Source organism: Barbatula barbatula, assembly GCF_947034865.1.
Source record: "Barbatula barbatula genome assembly, chromosome: 18".
Lineage (NCBI taxonomy): Eukaryota > Metazoa > Chordata > Actinopteri > Cypriniformes > Nemacheilidae > Barbatula > Barbatula barbatula.
The window spans coordinates 10212684-10231611 of record NC_136781.1 but is presented as its reverse complement, the minus strand read 5'-3'; the positions used below and the strand labels follow the sequence as shown (position 1 = coordinate 10231611).

General features: G+C 39.0%; 4 protein-coding genes across 5 annotated transcripts; 2 read left to right on the top strand and 2 right to left on the bottom strand.

The window, feature by feature from the left end:
- Positions 1 to 20: 20 nt before the first annotated feature.
- On the top strand, positions 21 to 677 carry ndufa1 (NADH:ubiquinone oxidoreductase subunit A1). Its single transcript, XM_079479667.1, has 3 exons — positions 21 to 246; positions 413 to 502; positions 579 to 677. Exons 1-3 carry the CDS (start codon positions 145 to 147, stop codon positions 597 to 599), a joined length of 213 nt encoding a protein of 70 aa, XP_079335793.1. The 5' UTR covers positions 21 to 144; the 3' UTR covers positions 600 to 677.
- A 927-nt stretch (positions 678 to 1604) lies between these two features.
- nkap (NFKB activating protein) lies at positions 1605 to 4327 on the bottom strand. The gene is made up of 8 exons (XM_079480626.1): positions 3651 to 4327; positions 3345 to 3425; positions 3042 to 3106; positions 2833 to 2928; positions 2673 to 2712; positions 2345 to 2533; positions 2111 to 2260; positions 1605 to 2016 (listed from the first exon to the last, which is right to left on the bottom strand). Exons 1-8 carry the CDS (start codon positions 3962 to 3964, stop codon positions 1842 to 1844), a joined length of 1110 nt encoding a protein of 369 aa, XP_079336752.1. The 5' UTR covers positions 3965 to 4327; the 3' UTR covers positions 1605 to 1841.
- A 1966-nt stretch (positions 4328 to 6293) lies between these two features.
- Positions 6294 to 10882, top strand: zbtb33 (zinc finger and BTB domain containing 33). The gene is made up of 2 exons (XM_079479755.1): positions 6294 to 6451; positions 7081 to 10882. Exon 2 carries the CDS (start codon positions 7083 to 7085, stop codon positions 8955 to 8957), a length of 1875 nt encoding a protein of 624 aa, XP_079335881.1. The 5' UTR covers positions 6294 to 6451; positions 7081 to 7082; the 3' UTR covers positions 8958 to 10882.
- Positions 10080 to 18757, bottom strand: tmem255a (transmembrane protein 255A). Of its 2 annotated transcripts, XM_079479756.1 has the most exons (10): positions 18439 to 18751; positions 17839 to 17981; positions 17242 to 17304; positions 15368 to 15457; positions 15192 to 15257; positions 14940 to 15028; positions 14662 to 14733; positions 14092 to 14254; positions 12349 to 12489; positions 10116 to 12152 (listed from the first exon to the last, which is right to left on the bottom strand). In XM_079479756.1, exons 1-10 carry the CDS (start codon positions 18491 to 18493, stop codon positions 12009 to 12011), a joined length of 1026 nt encoding a protein of 341 aa, XP_079335882.1. In that variant the 5' UTR covers positions 18494 to 18751; the 3' UTR covers positions 10116 to 12008. The 2 variants fall into 2 exon arrangements, with proteins under 2 accessions (XP_079335883.1, XP_079335882.1); XM_079479757.1 differs by lacking the exon at positions 14662 to 14733 and having other exon boundaries at positions 10080 to 12152; positions 18439 to 18757.
- Positions 18758 to 18928: the final 171 nt, after the last annotated feature.

Sequence of the window (18928 nt, the reverse complement as noted above, 5' to 3'; positions counted from 1 at the left end):
AAGTTGTTATCGTGACCGTCAGAAGGGCAGACATTTTGCCCCATGTAGACGGCACTTTTCGAAGGTTTTTTTAGCAAAACCCTGCATTACTCGTGCTAAATCAGTTTTTTCCCTCTGTCATTAAACTCAAATCTCACCACAATCATGTGGTATGAAATTTTGCCCGGTTTTGCTATTATGACAGTTTGTTTGTGCGTTCCTGGTATTGCAACTACTTACATCCAGAAGTTCACAAACGGTGGAAAGGTGAGTGATTAGGAAAATCATTTATTTTTAATAATGTGTCACTTTACGGTCATTGCGTAACGCGTAAATGCTTTCACGCGTTTTACTATTTTGTTTCTTCCTCCCTTGCTATAGTATGTTATCTTTGCACACTGCTTATGTTATCCACCTTCTATATTTCTTTTAGGAAAAGAGGATTGCGCGGGTTCCTTATCAATGGTATTTGATGGAGCGAGACAAGAGAGTGTCTGGAAATGGTGTACACTACGTAGCCAAGGTAGTAAAGTTTCTTACCATTGATAATATTATCATTAATGAAGGTATTTCAAATTGCTCCCCTTTTTATTTTACAGGGACTTGAAAACATCAATTGAAGAGCCACCCAGCTGCCCTTTCAGAATCTTACATGTACATTTTGTTCAGATGTCTATTAAAATGTTGTCTTTAAATTATCAACAGTAGACTATTTTTTATCCATCTGGTCCAAGGTCTATGTGGATCATTTACATGGGTTACAGTAGAATAATAATTGATCTTTAATTTCTAACTTATTATACTCTAATATAACAAAAAAGGTTGAAAAATAAAAGTGGACAATGCACATGGCAGAAATATACACAGCATATAGTGTTATTTGCGAGTGTAAAAGGATTCGATAAGCTGTCAAATTGCACTGAAGTATAAACATTATGTAAGCGTATCTCCCGTGGAGATATTCTTATTGGATAAAGCATCCATATAGATTGATTTTAAAGTACTTAAGGGCAAAAAGAGACCCAAATCCCCTTTTATGTTAATTAAGAAGGATACTAGTGGAGCAAATTCCAATTACCTGTGTCAGCAAGTGGCCATTTAACATGCGCTTTCATCCATACACATTGCTTACACAACACTATTGCAAGAAGACATCCCAGAATAACACGAAAACCCTTGCTAGCATCAAACATCACAGCACATTTATCTGATACAATGGTTGTAGATGGGCTTCTTGCTTGCAAAGGAAAAACATTACTTGCTAGCTAGTAAATATTTATCTTTTTACTTACAAGAACTAAGGTTTAACAGCTAGGCTTTTATTTGATGAAAAAGTATTTATGAGTTCAAATGTAGGAGTTACAAACATATTATGGATATAAGAAGCTTGCGATGGGTAATTACATAGATGCTGAAAAACAAGAAACCTTTTGTTCGGAAATCTTGAAAACACTCAAAAGTTGTTGAAATTAGAAAGAAAATATAGGAGGACTCTCAGCCTTGAAGTCCCCAACAAGTTCTTAGTAAATAGTTTTTTTGAATGCATAGATCTTAAAACTAAAGGTTCTTTAGCGCAAGGAATTTCAAAAGTTCACACAAGGTAATTAAAGCATGACTGCAACATGTTTCACATGACAATTTTATTTAGACGCAATACACACATTACAGGTACTGCAGTGAAAAAATCTTCCACTGATCAGAAACTGTTTGTAAAAATAAAGTTCATAACAAATGTGTTAATACAGCATCAAGCTGATAAAACTTCTATCAAACCAATGTTTCTTAAAAAACCTTAATCTGATCTATGTATTGTCGTCTACCTCTTAAAAAAAAACAAGCAAACAGCAATAAAAGAGGACAGTCTAATTTTCATCTTTTCCTTTAGTCTTTCTGTACACCATTTCCCTGAAGCTGGAAAGGATTTTACTCTCTCTCTTTCTCCTTTCTTCCTGGTTAAACGATGCAAGTGCTCTCTTCTCATCAGCACTGTAGATCTGGTTTTCTTTTCTCAGACGCACAGCCTCCATACGCCGATGTCTGAGGGTGTAAATTTTTTTATAATTAGGATATCATACAAAAATGTACAATACCTAATCTATCTGTTATAACATACATCCATAGAAAACCCTACCTGCTTCCACTCATGACATATCCAGACTTTTCGAACTCTGATATCTCATTGCTAGTCAGACCGATTTCACCTCTTCTTGGAATACGTTTTCCAGCTTTCACAAACTCTGCCATGGCTGCACCTTCACCTGGTAGCAAAGCGTGTCCAAAACTACATAAAAGACAACATTGCACATTAGAGAATCCGCTTTCAGGTTAAAAGAAAACACAGTCCAGGATGACAACTAAATCTTACTCTAGAGGTTTATCATCTTGGGATAGGTGAGTGAGAGGCGCTTCGGGTCCAACAACATGTTCCCCAGCACCAGTTTTCTCTACCCATGAGATGTCATTTACATCCTCTTCCTCTGCCTCTGAGTGATTACTGCTCAAACTACTGGACTCCTTGTGATACTTCTTTGCCTTCTTTTTCTTTGACTTCTTCCTGCAGGGAAAAAATATATTGCCTTGGTTAACAACCTTGTGCTTATGTATGGCCCATGCTTTTTATTGCTCAAGCGGTACGAAATATCACACCTTGGTGTTTCGACTGAGCTCCTATTTTTAGCTTTAATGACACTTACTTTTTACTTTTCTTTTTTTTCTTCTTCTTTTTCATCTCCTCTGAAAAATAACAGGTAAAGTCTTTAACAGTTAGCTTGCCTTTACATGTCATAAGATAACATGTAATAACACGTAAACATTTTGGAATAAAAGTAAATATTGAAAAGTAATATTGAAAACCTTCAGAATCACTCTCTGACTCGCCGTCCTTCGAGTGCTTCCTGTTCTTCTTCTTTTTGGATTTCTTCTTTTTCTTTTTCTTCTTTTTCTTGTCCTCTGTGGGCATGAAAACAGCAATGGGGATTATACCTTCTTAAAATTGAAGTTCACATTAAAAAGTGTTTATATCTACTTGACTGAGATCAATATGACACTGAGGTACACCTTACCCTCTGAACTTGATTCGGAGCTGCTGTTTTTGACATCCTCTTCTACAGGAGTGTGCTCATCTGAGCTATTGAGAGAGAGAGAGATATGTGAGATGCATGTGAAAGATACACAAACACCACAATGCACAAACTAAAGGGGACAGGAACTAATTATAACATCCTAAAATATAAATACTAGGTGTAGACACGGCCTATGACTTGTGTTATTTTACTAATAAATTGTGTGGTTGTGATATGCACCCATATCATAATTACGAAATATCTCACTATTGCACTGCTGTGACCAAAACTTGTTGAACTTACTCAGGTTCTCTGACTCGCGGTGAATAGCCCCATACCTCTGGACATCCCAGTTCACCAATTCTCTCACGTTCTTGCAGGCGCCTTAACAAAAAAACAAAGAAAATATTACATTCTACACAAACACTTTTTCTCCTATAAGCTACATCGATCATGTTGAATTACTGGCGTCTTCAGATATGCATTCACATCATGGTGACAATTCACTCACCACAGACACCAGACTTAATATAATCTATTAAAATATGAATCCTATATCTTGTATACTTTATATAGAACATTCTCTATAAATAAAACACATAGACTTACCTCGCGATAAAGGCGTCTTGTCTCTGTCGTTGAGCGTCGTCTCTGTTGTCATAATAGTCAGCTCTTGATCCAGGGTCGTAATCTCTGTCCCTCTGATCGGGCCAATGTTGTCGATCTCGTTCTCTGGACCTCGACCGACTGCGAGAAGTCGCCACCCGAAACCGGTTTCGGTTAACATTACTCTCTCTGTCCGTGTGGCGGGGTTTGTGGTCGTCCTCGTATTTGGAGTTTCTCAGCTCTCGGTTCGGTGAGCGACTGTGGCAGCGTCTTTTCGGACTCACAGGGTCCGAGTATTTTACCTCAAGTTCGGGCATTATCGTTAAATGGCTCACTTAATAATGTAAAACAGTTTTCCTTTGTGGTAGATCTCAAAACGGTTTGTTAATTACATTGTATTGGTCATGTCGCAGTTTAGTGAGAGCACGCAAAGCTAATGTACCTAACGAGCTATGCTTTTAAACGTTGTCGGTGTAAAGCAAAATATTTAACGTTAATTTAAACCACATTTACTTACATGTGTGTTAAGATCCACCGCAAAGTTAAAATAGACATCGAACGAGTGCCGTGTGAAAAATGTGTACAAGTGTGTTTACGTCTTCCTCACGTTGCGTTCTTCTGTGGTGACCACGCGTGACCAACCATTGAAGGACAAACGCATTACCGCCCCCTAGAAACACAGAGCGTAAATGCAGGTACTGATTTTTGTATTATTGGTTGGCGTTTTGTAGTTCATATAAAAGATTGTATTCTACAAAACACAGCGCTGGTTATAATATTTTAATAGTTTGTCCTAAATGGAGACTATGACACAGTCTTTGATTATCATGCCTTTTGTGTTATTGCGTTACACAATTCATGCATTTATATATATTTATATATAAAAAAAGGTTATATCGCTGTTGTTCAAACCTCAGGTATTTTCATGATAATAAAGTATATTTATAATGACAATGTTTAACGAGTGTTGCTGCTTTTTCAAATGCACGTTATAAAACGACTCAATCTTGTATTGGTTTTTGGCCGAGGGCTACTCTACAGCCGCGTCAGAAAACTGGTGAAGAACATTTCCAAAGATTTCCTAATATCTTTTACGGAGAGTCTATTTACACTGAATGTAAATAGCTTGTCTTGTGAGCAGAGGGTATACAGGTGCTGGTCATAATTAGAATATCTCAAAAAGTTGATTTATTTCACTAATTCCATTCAAAAAGTGAAACTTGTATATTATATTCATTCATTACACGCAGACTGATATATTTCAACTTTTAATTTTGATGATTATAACTGACAACTAAGGAAAATCCCTAATTCAATATCTCAGAAATATTGTGAATGGTTAATGGTTAAATATTGAAGACACCTGGTGCCACTCTCCAATCAGCTAATGAACTCAAAACATCTGCAAAGCCTTTAAATGGTCTCTCAGTCGAGTTCTGTAGGCTACAATCATGGGTAAGACTGCTGACTTGACAGTTGTCCAAAAGACGACCATTGACACCTTGCACAAAAGAGGGCAAGACACAAAAGGTCATTGCAAAAGAGGCTGGCTGTTCACAGAGCTCCCTGTCCAAGCACATGAATAGAGAGGTAAAGGGAAGGAAAAAATGTGGTAGAAAAAAAGTGTACAAGCAATAGGGATAACCGTACCCTGGAGAGGATTGTGAAACAAAACCCATTCAAAAATGTGGAGCATTCACAAAGAGTGGACTGCAGCTGGAGTCAGTGCTTCAAGAACCACTACGCACAGATGTATGCAAGACATGGGTTTCAGCTGTCGCATTCCCTGTGTCAAGCCGCTTTTGAACAACAGACAGCGTCAGAAGCGTCTCGCCTGGGCTAAAGACAAAAAGGACTGGACTGCTGTTCTCTGATGAAAGTAAATTTTGCATTTCCTTTGGAAATCAGGGTCCCAGAGTCTGGAGGAAGAGAGTACAGGCTCGCAATCAATGTTGCTTGAGGTCCAGTGTAAAGTTTCCACAGTCAGTGATGGTTTGGGGTGCCATGTCATCTGCTGGTGTTGGTCCACTGTGTTTTCTGAGGTCAAAGGTCAACGCAGCTGTATAACAGGAAGTTTTGGAGCACTTCATGCTTCCCGCTGCTGACCAACTTTACGGAGATGCAGATTTCATTTTCCAACAGGACTTGGCAGCCGCACACAGTGCCAAAGCAACCAGCAACCTGGTTAAAGGACCATGGTATCCCTGTTCTTAATTGGCCAGCAAACTCGCCTGACCTTCACCCCGTAGAAAATCTATGAGGTATTGTGAAGAGGAAGATGCGATATATGCCAGACCCAACAATGCAGAAGAGCTGAAGGCCACTATAGAGCAACCCGGGCTCTCATAACCCCTGAGCAGTGCCACGGACTGATCGACTACATGCCACGCTGCATTGCTGCAGTACTTCATGCAAAAAAGCCCCAACTAAGTATTGAGTGCTGTAAATGCTCATTCTTTTAATGTTCATACTTTTAAGTTGGCCAAAATCCTTTCTTTGTATTGGTCTTAAGTAATATTCTAATTTAGTGAAGCGGACATATTCACTAATATAACAAATTAAGTCTTTCGTCTCGAAATAATGTGAACAAACAGTCGTTTGCATAGTTTATTTGTCTATTTACATTCAGCACACGTCTGTAGTGACAGACTGGTGTGTTGCGCGACTCCTGTCGGCCGCTGCGAGACTCGTTCATCCAACACAAGGACTCGAGCTCCGTTGTGTTGTCCGCGGCAGCTGCATTGTCGCTGTCAGTATTGTTTATCAACAAAAGGAATCGTGGATTTTAACGGGTCTCTCTGCAGGTTTGTTATCTTCGGTACAGCTTCGGTAACTCTTCGGATTTCAACTTTGATCAAGAACTTGTAGCCTGAACATGCGTTGCTGTGCATCGTCTGATAGGCCGCGGTTTGCCGCCAAACCAGGAAGGAGAGTTAAATCGAGCCATTTGTTTTTGTTTTCGGGATGACCGCTGCAGACCCTAACAGTTCTCCGTGACATCCTCTAAAAGCGGCTGTCTTGCAGAAAATGCATCTTGTTATGAAAAGACTTTTACGTCACTTTGCATGTAGCATATGTGTTTCTGCTCGCCTTTTGTTGCTAACTTAGCCAGCTAGCGTGCTTTTGATTCAGCTTACGCGCTTTCGAGATTGCGATAAAGTATTCAGTTTAAAGGCGACCTAGTAAAATAGACTTTCTTTTTCTTGTGAACAGCCAGTGCAACTGCACATGTATATTCGATCATGAAGCTTTTGTTGTTCTTAGACAGCTGAAGTGTGTCCGTTTTTATACATTTCATGCACACTGAAAACACACCGTCGTGTATCTTTAGAAAGCTTTGTATACTCCAAACAGCAATTTAAATTGTTGCATTTATTTTGATATAATATTGGTTAAAGGATACATGTAACACTTAACTCTCGTTTTCCCACAGGTATGTCGAAACTTAAGCTTATATCTGTAGAGGACACTGAGTACCCAGCATCACTGTTGAAGTCCATCAATGAACAGCGAAACAATGGTTTATTCTGCGATGTCACCATAATCGTGCAAGACCGCAAGTTCAGGGCACACAAGACAGTGCTGTCGGCCTCGAGTACTTATTTTCGCCAACTTTTCTCTGTTGCCGGACAAGTTATAGAGCTGAACTTCATTAAGGCAGACATATTTGAATTGATATTGAATTACATATACAGCTCTAAAGTCTTCAGAGTTCGATCAGACAAACTCGAGGATCTCATCAGCGCCGGTCAAATTTTGGGTGTGAAGTTCATAGCAAATTTAGCAACTCCTCTTGCACAAGTCAAGGGATTACCCGGCCTGTCCAGAGAAGGAGACAACAACAGCGTTAACTCTTCAGAGAAAAATGGAGAAGAGCACAATATGCCGATCATCACAGAGTCATTCTCGCTGTCTGCTGAAGAGTTCAACATGGCGAGCTGTGGTATGGAAAAGGAAGTCGACTCTGACGATGATGATATTCTTTTTGTCTCAAAAACAGAAGCCCCACAAGCCCAAAAGACTAAGTTATCTGAAGTTAATAACGTAGTGTCAGAAAGAGGGCCAGAAGCTAAAAAACTAAAAGTCACAAATGAGGAAGCGATGGGCTCTAAAGGTTCAGCGGACCAAGAAGGAAAAGACAAACTTTCTGAATGTACAGAAAAAGATCTTCCACTCCAAAACAACTTTCAGCCTCAGTTTCCAAGTACCGTGATTCCTCCAAAATCATGCGGTTTTATCACTTCACCTGTCAGAACCAACTCAAATACTGAGCCCACCACACCGACTCCCATGACCGCGTCAGAGCCTCACAGCACTTCACTGCCTCTGGAAAACAAGGAGATGCTCAGTTCTCAAAAAAAGAAAGCTCTTCTAGGACAGTCGCCAGATCAACCAAGTAAACTCAAGCTGTCGACGTATAGCCCCAATAACGGACCAGGGAATAGAATAAACCCAGTTTCAGCAAAAAAAACAATAACGTTAGACAAAGCTTCGGAAATCGATTCGCTATCGCCGGGTTGTAAAATCTATGCTAACATAGGTGAGAACACCTATGACATTGTACCTGTAAAAGAGGACCCAGGGGAGGGGGCCGCTCCTGGTAGAAAATCCCAAACGGCACACGGAGAAGACAGTGAGACCAATCACTCGCCCCGTGGAAAGAAAAAAATCAAGCAGGACCAAGATGATCACTATGAAATTATTATGGATGGCAAAACTTTCTTCGTGTGCACCGTGTGCAAGCGTCCCTACGTGTGCCTGACAAGTCTCAGGCGTCACTATAACACTCACTCGTGGGAGAGAAAATATCCGTGCCATTACTGCGACAGGGTTTTCGCTCTTGCAGAATACAGAACCAAACACGAAATCACTCACACAGGGGAAAGACGCTACCAGTGTTTACTGTGCCATGAAACGTTTCTCAATTATCAGATTTTGTCCACTCACTGCAAGCAGATTCACAACGAGGACCCTTCAGGAAGAAAACAGAAAGATGACTCGGGCAACAACTTGTACCGTCTATTGCCTTGTAAAACATTGCAGTTGAAACAGTATTCCTTTGTGTCCGAGAATTCAGAGGGGATACCGCCGGTCACTGACGACGAAAGCATTCAGCATATTAGCCCGGCTAAAGAGCACTTCACAAACCAGGCACTTCCATCAAGCCAAAGCAAAGTACTGAATTGGGATGATGTTTTTGCAGAATCCGGGACACATGCTGATGTTCGAGCTGACCCCCCTCCATTACCTGTGAACCAAATAAATGCAAGCACAACAGAATTTGAGTTTGTTATACCAGAGACGTACTGAGCAAAGTTGTTCACTGCTCTGGCTTAGGTGCCTTGTCTTTTTTGTGGGTCTTTAATATGAGGGGTAGACGTGGTTATGTGTTGTTGGACCAGATAATTCCTCTTAACTCCTGTATTCATTAACCATCTATTAACTTGGTGGTTTGCAGGTGCCTTTTGTCCATGTACATTTTGAATCATGTATTAGCTTCGGTTTACAGTTTCGCAGTTTATTATTAAGTCCTAAAAATGCTTTTAGACAAATGATTAGGTAGGTAGATAATATGTATGTTTTTTATAATTACTGTAAGGTAGACCTGACCTTTGAACTGTCATCTCTTTATTTTCCGTTGCTTTTTCGGGTTCTGTTTTGAAGACAGTACAACCATGTCGAATTTAATTGGTAGAAAAGAATTACATGCTGTTGCAGGAATTGTTTTACTTTAATGTTTTGTTTTACAATCTTGGAACGGTGTTTTAATGCTATTCGGCATAGTGGATAGTGTTATGAAAAATGTCAAAAAATAATAATGGACCCAAGTCAGCATACTTACTAAAAGATTCCTTACTGTCAGACATGCTAACATGTATTTTTATTTTCCATGCAGTACTTTTTGTAGATATTAAAGTTCGTTTGGCACTAGATATATACGTATAAATGGCAGGCTATGGTTCTGAGAACGAGTTTGAAGGTATGTATTTATAGTTTTTGTTGATTGTAATGAAGTTGTAATGCGCATGGAGTAAATATGTGAAATATTTTAGTTATCTGTCCTTTAATTATGATTTTGAAACTGTGAAGGTTATTTATATGCAGGCCATATATCCACACTAATACCAACAGCGTTGACATGAGGACCTAAAACAACAGATTCATCTTCTGTATGTTAGAGAAAAACATACAGGAATGACCAAGCCAACAATTTAGGGTCCTTTTCGTAACACAAAGGACCTCTCATTTTCAATAGAATTTTATACATATATACTCTCTTACTTTTTACAACTTAGTCTTGTCTTTAAGTAAGGCTTTGTAGAATCTGTGAATATGATAAGATTCCTTCTGTTTGTCAGGATGCTCTTAACATCTTTATGATCATAACTGTTTCTTCCTTTTTTTAAATAAAAAAAAACATATTTATTATTTGGTCTAGTGCGGTATAGAATACAATAAAGCTTTAAGGAAACTAGATGTATTCCTTTTATTTTTAGAAGCATTATGTCAATATGAAGGATTTCTCTGCATCAGTCCTCTATGGTGATAACCACCAGTCAATCCAGAACATTTTGACTCATGATTCCTCTATATCAAAATGATATTACCAAAGAAAATGTACAATGCCCCCTTTCACCAAAATAATCTACAAATATAATCTGTAATGTGCATGTGTCAAAACAGCATATAGACGGTTTCAGCGACAACAACATAAACAAATGTCACATGCCACAAACTTAACTTCGGGTAGAACTCAACAAGAAAAATTAACTGATGAGTAATTTCAATTTAATACAATGAATATACAATAGAATAGTAATATTACAATAAAATTGTTATATTACAACCAAACGCAGACCAGAAGTTTACTTCAGTCCTGGGATGTGTGTCCGATGAAACCTTCTATAATGGATTTAAAGACAATATCAAATGCAATTGACTATTTTTTGAGGATGCAGATTTGTGGTAAGAATAAAAATAGTCACATTTTCATTTCAACATCAATGGTAAATAATGCTTTACATACAGTTAGTGTGGTAAAAAATGTTACAAGCCAAAAAACCCTCTTTCTGTTCTGTTTGAAGCACAACATATTTACAGTCGACCAAGGAAGTAATAAAACAGTTGAATTGTAATAGATCTACCAATTAACTCTAGTAAAGGACAATGTTCTTGATATAAATCAATCACATAAAGTACACTGTACAGACTTAACATTCACAGTGAATACACAAACAGACAAAAAGAATACTACAAGTCTTAAGACTTAATTCTGTTGTGTTACGAGAAGGCAGTTTGATTGTTTGTATATGTACAACATGTACAGCATTGCACACACTGATATCATACTTGCAAATTGAACAGAAATGTTAATTGGTTTTGTTACTACATTGTGAAAATTCATTTCTTTTTAATTTGTTTAATTCTTTTCTTTATAATGTTTTTTTGCAAAGCTTTTTACATTTGGTGAGTCCTGTCATTTCTTGATAGAAACAACAGCAAAACAGAAAGGGGGATGAAAGTGAGGCCTAATTCTTCCTAAAACTATTTTAAAGCTTATAACTTTGCATAATTCAAGCAAATGCTATTTTTTGTCACAGAAGATTATTGAAATTTATGACCTGATTGTGTGCTCGACTTAATGCAAAACAAAACACCACATATTACAGGTTAGATCTTAACCTCCTAATAAGCGCTCAAGAAAAAAGTAAGATTCTGTCTCAATATGTACAGTTCTTTGCAATATAACTGTCAAAAAAAGTTTAAAACAACTCAAGTAATAATCTAGAACTGTGAAAACAGTAAATTCTAAAGACAATAAAGTGCAAATCAATTGCAAGATAAGATTTAAGACTCGTCCTCGTGGAGCAGAGGAGATGCAAAACGGAAACTTTGTACCACTTTTGAAGAGAGAAGTTCACATTAAGTTAGGCAGAGGATGATTGAATCACAAGAGACTCACAGACGATATCACTAATAGAAGTTAGCAAGCCGGGTGGAACTGTACAGGAAGCGCACACACATTTTAAGGCTTATCTGTGAACAGTCTTGATCTCATTGCGAGACTAGTTTTACTAGGTATAGTCCTATTGTACAGAGGCTGTATCGCATGAATATTTTACACATCCTATTTGTTGACTCGAGCAAATGTGTTCAAGGTTTAATGTTGCATATTACATCTGCTGTATGGTGATGGATGCTGAAGTCTCTTCTCACTGCTTCCCTTAATAACCAATGGCACTCAATCTGAAGAGCCTCCTCTGCAGATATTGTTCATTCAGAACAATGATTGGTTACACTTATATCCAGAAATGGCCATATGGCAGCAAAACCCATTGGTTTGCTCCCAAGGCTGGTCCCTTAGGGGCTGTATGGAGGGGGCTTCTCATCAGGTGGATAATAAGGAGGAGAATATCGAGGTGGGATCATAGTTGGCCACATGTGACTGGCTCCAGACTGGGAATCATCAGACAGGCCTGCACAGTCAGAAAACATGCTGGCACCCTGTGAAGACACATTTTCCAATATTCAGTATTTTTTCAATATTCTTTCAGTTCTTCCATTTTCACAGCATGCACATCAAAGAAGCTTAGATACTGTTTCATAAATTTAGCTGTAGTATTTTATATTAAAGGTGCTTGCAAGGAGGTCTAGCGTACCATTCAGTTTATTATGTGTTAATAGTTCAAATGGTGGTTACCTGAAAGTCATAGGCAGTGTATGGAGGTAAGCAGGGGGCAGTGTTGTAAAAAGAGTCGGAAGTGGTGGGCACAGGGGTCTCTGGGGGTGGAGGTACAGGGAGCGGTTCTTGCTCACAGGAATCTGGTGCTGCTGTAGGCATCTTTCAAAAATAAAGAGCAAGACCCAATGAATATTATGTGCGCAGTATGTATTAATTTATTTGTTAGTAAAGATCAAAAACAAGACTGGTCCAGAAGCACTACCGGTTTAAGTTTTTATTTATGCCACGGTAAGACTAGACTTTGAGCATGCAAAATAGTTTCAGACGGTGCTACAGAAATGGGCGGGAGCGATTCCTCCATCTTTCACATTTCTGTACAGAGAGGTCACGTTGTGACGTTTTAATCTTTTATTGGTCTCACACAATCATGTGATGCTAATTCGCAGGTCAGAGTTCACCAAACTTTAACTCTGCTTCGCAGCGAAATGTCTTCGGACGGGCTTGTGTTTCTGGTATGTCACATTTGCATGTGTATGCGTACGAATGAAAGTCAATGAAGCAAAAAGACAAGTGTGACCGGGGCATTAGGTATTATATTATTTAATTTAATTGTCTTGATCAGAGGTGGAAGAACCCAAGTGCAGGCAGCGAGGATGAAGGGGTTAAACATTAAACTTTAATAGTCCTCCAAACACAAAACAAACACCCACGATGGGGGGAAACAAGAACCACACGGACACACGGACACACGGACACACGGACACACGGACACACGGACACACGGACACACGGACACACGGACACACGGACACACGGACACACGGACACACGGACACCTTTATATTTATTCATTTTGGCAGACGCTTTTATCCAAAGCAACTTACAAGTACTTTGAGCAACGAACGAGCACAAGACAATCTACAAGAGGGCATTAAATAGGGAAACTAACAAAGGAGATAACAATGGGCAGGTGTGGGTAATGAGACACAGGTGGAAAGCAATACTAGGAACGAGAGGGGCGGGGCGAATGACGAGACTGGAGAGAACGCTTATTATGTCCTTGATTGACAATAATACGTCTCTTGTCACATAAAACACGTTGGTCTGTCATGATTCTGCCCCTAGACCAGAAAATCAAGACAAGAGAAGGCAGAATCATGACATTAATATATAATTAAGTTTTAAAGATGTTAATGTATTTAAATCAATTCAGATGTAAATGGTCTGTTGGTTGTATTTTGCTCTAATGTTTGTGTAGTATTTGAAAGACAGGAAGTGCTGCTGGACCAGCATTGTGTACTTGCAAAATGGTCTGTAGTGTACCACTAAATACTGCATATTTTAAAATTACCGTTCAAATGTTTGTTTACTATTTCTACTCATAGCAGTATCTAATTACACATTTTTATTCATATTTTTTCACATTTGAAAATAACGCTAATGATAAACTCAAAACTATGACATTAAACAAATATTAATGAAATTTAGTGTAGTAACCCTTTCCTTGGGAATTGTTAAACATTTTCTCCTTTCATTTCTTGAGGTCTCACTTTAAAAGAAAATTATTTTTTATAAAAAAATATTTGTAATGGAGAAAGTTAATGTTTCCCCAAATATATTTATGTTTCGCAAACATATGAAGTATACACCTCCAAAGAAAAACTGTTCATATCATAAGAAAGATTTTTTGAGAACCTTTAAACAGTGGTGTAGAAATTTGATATTTTCTGTACTGTTTTCTGCTGTTCATTTTGATCTTACCATGTCCTTAAAGCCCCCCAGGACCGCTGCTGTGATGATGCCCAGAAAGAGGGCAATAATGTTGAGGATAGTAGCAGACCACAGCAGATGGTAAAGATGCACAACATCCTGGCAGCTCCGCACCTCCGTATACTCATGATATCCCCCTCGCAGCTCCACTCGGCTGAGTTGGTTGGAAGTGAGTCGAAGCAAACACATTATTGCACAGCATTTTTGTACAGTAACAGACACACAATGGTGACAGGAAATGTAACAAAAAAAAGAAAGACGGAATGGCGATTCATGCGATAAAACAAACTGCATACCAGGGCACATCACTCTTAAGAAAAGCATGAAATGGATAAATATATCCAACTCCCTTATGTACTCTCACTGTCACATAAGCTTTACACGTAAACTAAATTGTCGCTGTCTCTCCTTTCAGAGGAACCGGAGGATGACAAATAACAGTTCCTCTCCTTTCATCAAGAATGTAACTGTACGTAAAGTACACAGCCACACTTAATACTTTAACAACAACATATAATGGGCTGTCAATGTCAGCGAGGGACTAGAAGTGGAAAGACCTACTTCCAAATCATGGAGGATTTCCTAAATTTTTTCAAAACCTCTTTATTCTGAAGTCCCATAAGAGGATGCTCTCTGAAACATAAATAAACACAAACGTTCTTTCGAACAGAGCTGAATTTAAGGGGAGAAGCACACACCAAATACAAGCAAATTTAAACCAGAACGTAACCAAGGTAAAACAAGGATAGAAGTTTTTTCCAGGTCTGACTGTTTGCAGAAGATATCCTAAGGTTAGTTTAGGGTTAACACTAAAATGGGACGCAGGCACACGCACATACTTGCCACAGTTGTAAAGGTCACAGCAGTAGCAGGTGTTGCTCTTCACACGCAGGTTACACGAGACCCGAGAGGCAGTTTGACAGTGGACCTGAAAGACAGATGTGTGTTTTCTAAACTGCATAAGCATTAATTTCAGAACAACTGGGTTAAAGGGACAGTTCACCCAAAAACAAACATTTGTTTTGTGTATATATATATATATTATATAGATAAGAGATAGTTTGTAGGTTCATGTAAGCAGACCAACTCACATCTACATCAAAAGAGTTTCCACTGGAATAATATTCGCATCGGCCTGCATATAGAGGTCTAAGGTCCTTTGAAACAACACAGGCATTCATGATAGAGCTTGAATATTAATATCTTATGTTATAAAATACATACAGAGCAATAGCAATGTTTTTGAAATACATGTGGAGGAACTTACTATATGTCTTGCAGCAAAAACTCCGTCCACAATAGCGCAACAGAAGGCAGCCACCACACCAAAGCTGATGAAGACAATAGAGGCCACGAGCTGTAAGCAAAACAGCAATGTCAACCCCTGAACAGGCAGCACGAGACCCATTCACCTGGTGCGCTCACTGACTATGTATGATTTCCTGACTAACGTCTGCAGCCAGACACAGAATTGGCTTGTTGTGTCTAGCATCTTGTAGTGGTGTTTGTTGTGGGGATGTGGGGATAGTGCTGTCTGGACACGTTCTTCATCAGTTTCATTGGTTTGGTACTGTGCAAGTCTCTTAGGGAGTGCTTTTACTGCCTTTCACCACTTCACGTCACTTTTGTCTGCAATCCAAACTTATGTCATTCTTGAAAATAAAGGTGCTACATAGGTATTATATAAAATATTAGAAATAAAGGTAATATCCCATGGAAGAATAATTTTGACTGTATGGTTCGTTTAAAGGGACAGTTCTCCCAAAAATTAAAATTCTCTCATCATTTACTCACCCTCGAGTTTTCCAAATCTGTACACATTTCATTGATCTGCTTAACACAAAGATATTTCGAAGAATGTTTGTAAGCAAAAGTAGGAACAAAACTACTACGGTAGAACTGTTTGGTGTCCCACTATGTTCAAAATTTCTTCTTTTGTATTCAACAAAACAAAGAAATTTATACAGGTTTGGAACAACTTGAAGATGAGTAAACGATGACGGAATTTGATATTCGATTCTCAAAATATTATCTGTTTCACAAAATGTATTTGTAGTGTAAATTTAAGTTTAGATAATTAAATGACTAAATAAAAATAAATGTTTCTTTTAAGAACCATTGACTGAATGATTGGTTCTTCAAAATTGTTCTTCTGTGGCATCGCTGTGAAGAACCTTCTGTAGCACCTAAATTCCAAATACCTTAACATTGAAAAACTATTTCCCCAAAACATTTTAGCTGCTCAAATTGAAAGGGACAGTTGACGCAAAAATAATAATTTTGTCAGATCTTGGCCACCATTGTCTACCATAGTAGGAAAAATAGCAAAGGTAGTCAAAAGTGCCCCAGAACTGTTTGTTTTCCTACATTCTTCAAGATATCTCCTTTCGTGTTCACTAGAAAAAAGAAATGTATAAAGCATATTTTCCTGCTATGGTCAGAACAAAGACATTTATACAGATTTAAAACATCTTGAGGTTGAGTACATGATGACAGAATTTCATTTTTGTTTGAACTGTTCCTTTAATAAAACCATAATAAAAATGATCTTATTTAATCAGGTTCTAAAATAAATTTCTGATGAGAAATCATAGAGAGTTTTGTGTGCTGCAATGCAGGCAATGAAATCTGACATCTTGCTCAGGAGTCTACTTACATTTGATAAGTGACCTAACATTTCTGCATAAAAACTAATCAGTAAAACTTCATTCATATTACAGTCAAGTCTTAACTTTTGGACTCATATGCTCACCCACTTACTCTCTATGGATGAAGGGTACATCCTGCATTGCTCCCCAGTTAGTGTCCCTACGTGCTTATGATCCGGCCAGCATGCCATCCTCATGCATTCTTTATTTGGATTGTAGCACCTCCTATTCCCTCTGCACTGCACTGGCTTCTGAACATTCCTGCCTGGACATCCATCCCGCTCCCCTTACACTGAGCTATTTCTGGGAGCATGTCACCACAAGCACCGCAACATGCTCTGCTATTCAAGCTAAACTCCCCACGAGCGGTTTCTGCCATTATGACAACCTTACAACAGGAAGCTGATTTTTGACAGCGTGGGAGTTTGTGGTTCAATTTAGTCAATAAAGGATGGAATGTACTGCACATGTCATGTAATAAAACCCTTCTTACCATCTGCCTCTTATTCTCTATCAAATGGGCGCCGATGATTCCAAGAAAGGATCCGAAGCCAAGCTGAAAATATCACGGGGGGAAACTCAGTCACTTTACAAACATGTTCATATTTTAAAGTCCCCACAGGTAGATGACCTCATCTACACGCTCACACACATAAACCACACATTTCCACAAAGCCTCTTGTTTTTCACTCAACGGTGTTGTTTATTTTATGGTGTGGTCCAGTTAAAAGCTATATATAAAGTCCGGTCATGCCACTATCATATAGTATTTCAAAACAGCCGGTCCCAAGGAACACCAGGCGAACACCTGTTACGTGCACAAAACATCCCGCACTTAATAGTAGTAGGTTTCTCCCCGGCTGTTGACCGGTACAGATTGGCTATTGAATAATGAATGGAATGACTTTCCTCAATTTAAGCTCTGAATAATGAAGTAATGTACATTGGTCACAATTGTGGCGAGAATAAGTGGAACAAATAACCAGCGAAAGGCTTTTCCTCCACTCAATACTCATCAGAAACCCATTAATACAGCGAAAGCGTATTCTGCTCTGAGTGTAACTATGAAAAACATTACTCGAATACTTACAATGACTCCAGGATAGTAGCCGCCCACAGTAATGTTTTGTGTCCTAGTGGTGGCGGCCAGCCCAAAGACCAGGATAAGTATGGAGACAATAAGAAGCAACACTGTGACTATGATTGACTTTCTTTTTCTCCTCTTAAATGACCCTGTAACAGACAATAAGGAGGACGTCACACAACAACACACACGCCTTTTCCTCAAGCAACATTGGGTTATTCATCCTATCCAGCAACATTTGGTTATTCTCATCCAATCCAGCAGACCGAAAACAAACCTCTTGTTTTTTCATAGTATCTGCAGTTTCACTGCCACGACCCAGATAGACAAATAAATGTGTCTGATGTAAGATGATGCGTTTTATACGACTAAATAAAACCTGTAAACAAGAGTAGGCCGCATACAAATAAAATTTTAATATGATTGGCTGTATGCATAATTTGTGCATCCAAAACATAAAGGAATGTAGGTTATTTGGCTTTCGTGACAGCCTATTTTGATAACTACGAACAATAACGTCGTCAAACGCACGCAAATGTAAATCCGTGTATGTGGGTGTCCGTAATGATCTGCGGGCGCAGTGAATGCCATTGACCTTGTACTCACCCATCGCATCTGAAGTAGGTATACCGCTGCCTTGCGCATTCAGCCCCGCTGGCATTTTAATTGGAGGATATGGAGCATTAGCTGCAGTTATGGTTTCAAGTCAGAAAAAAGAATCTAGTCAGCGAGACAAAAATGCCTTCCTTTAGCGTTAACGATGGGAAACTCCTGGCTTGCCGTGGCATTCTCTGACACCGCGCGAGCTCCTCTCATCAGCATCAGTGTGTGTTCGTGATTCCGTTATCCTCCTTTCTCTTCGCACGAGCTGGAGCCGCTGCGCCGCACGGAGTACCGCAATGCACATGCGCGAAGCAGCGGATTCGCTCGCTGTCTTCTGTGGGTCAGCAAAATGATGCTTGTTCGCAAACTGTTTACCGGCATACTTGTATACTCGTCTACAAATGCTGGCGTACCGGTCACATAATAGCCACGCAATATTCCAGGAAAAACGCTTTGATGTAATTCTACAAGTACTGCACCCTGAAATGACGTG

Coding starts and splice junctions, on each gene's coding strand:
- ndufa1 (XM_079479667.1), top strand. CDS start 145: ATGTGGTATGAAATTTTGCCCGGTTTTGCTATTATGACAGTTTGTTTG. Junction 247..412: donor AGTTCACAAACGGTGGAAAG/GTGAGTGATTAG, acceptor TATTTCTTTTAG/GAAAAGAGGATTGCGCGGGT. Junction 503..578: donor GTGTACACTACGTAGCCAAG/GTAGTAAAGTTT, acceptor TTTATTTTACAG/GGACTTGAAAACATCAATTG.
- nkap (XM_079480626.1), bottom strand. CDS start 3,964: ATGCCCGAACTTGAGGTAAAATACTCGGACCCTGTGAGTCCGAAAAGA. Junction 3,426..3,650: donor CAAGACGCCTTTATCGCGAG/GTAAGTCTATGT, acceptor TTTTTTGTTAAG/GCGCCTGCAAGAACGTGAGA. Junction 2,929..3,041: donor CTCCGAATCAAGTTCAGAGG/GTAAGGTGTACC, acceptor TCATGCCCACAG/AGGACAAGAAAAAGAAGAAA.
- zbtb33 (XM_079479755.1), top strand. CDS start 7,083: ATGTCGAAACTTAAGCTTATATCTGTAGAGGACACTGAGTACCCAGCA.
- tmem255a (XM_079479756.1), bottom strand. CDS start 18,493: ATGCCAGCGGGGCTGAATGCGCAAGGCAGCGGTATACCTACTTCAGAT. Junction 17,305..17,838: donor GCTACTATCCTGGAGTCATT/GTAAGTATTCGA, acceptor TGATATTTTCAG/CTTGGCTTCGGATCCTTTCT. Junction 15,029..15,191: donor GAAACTCTTTTGATGTAGAT/GTGAGTTGGTCT, acceptor TCTGTCTTTCAG/GTCCACTGTCAAACTGCCTC.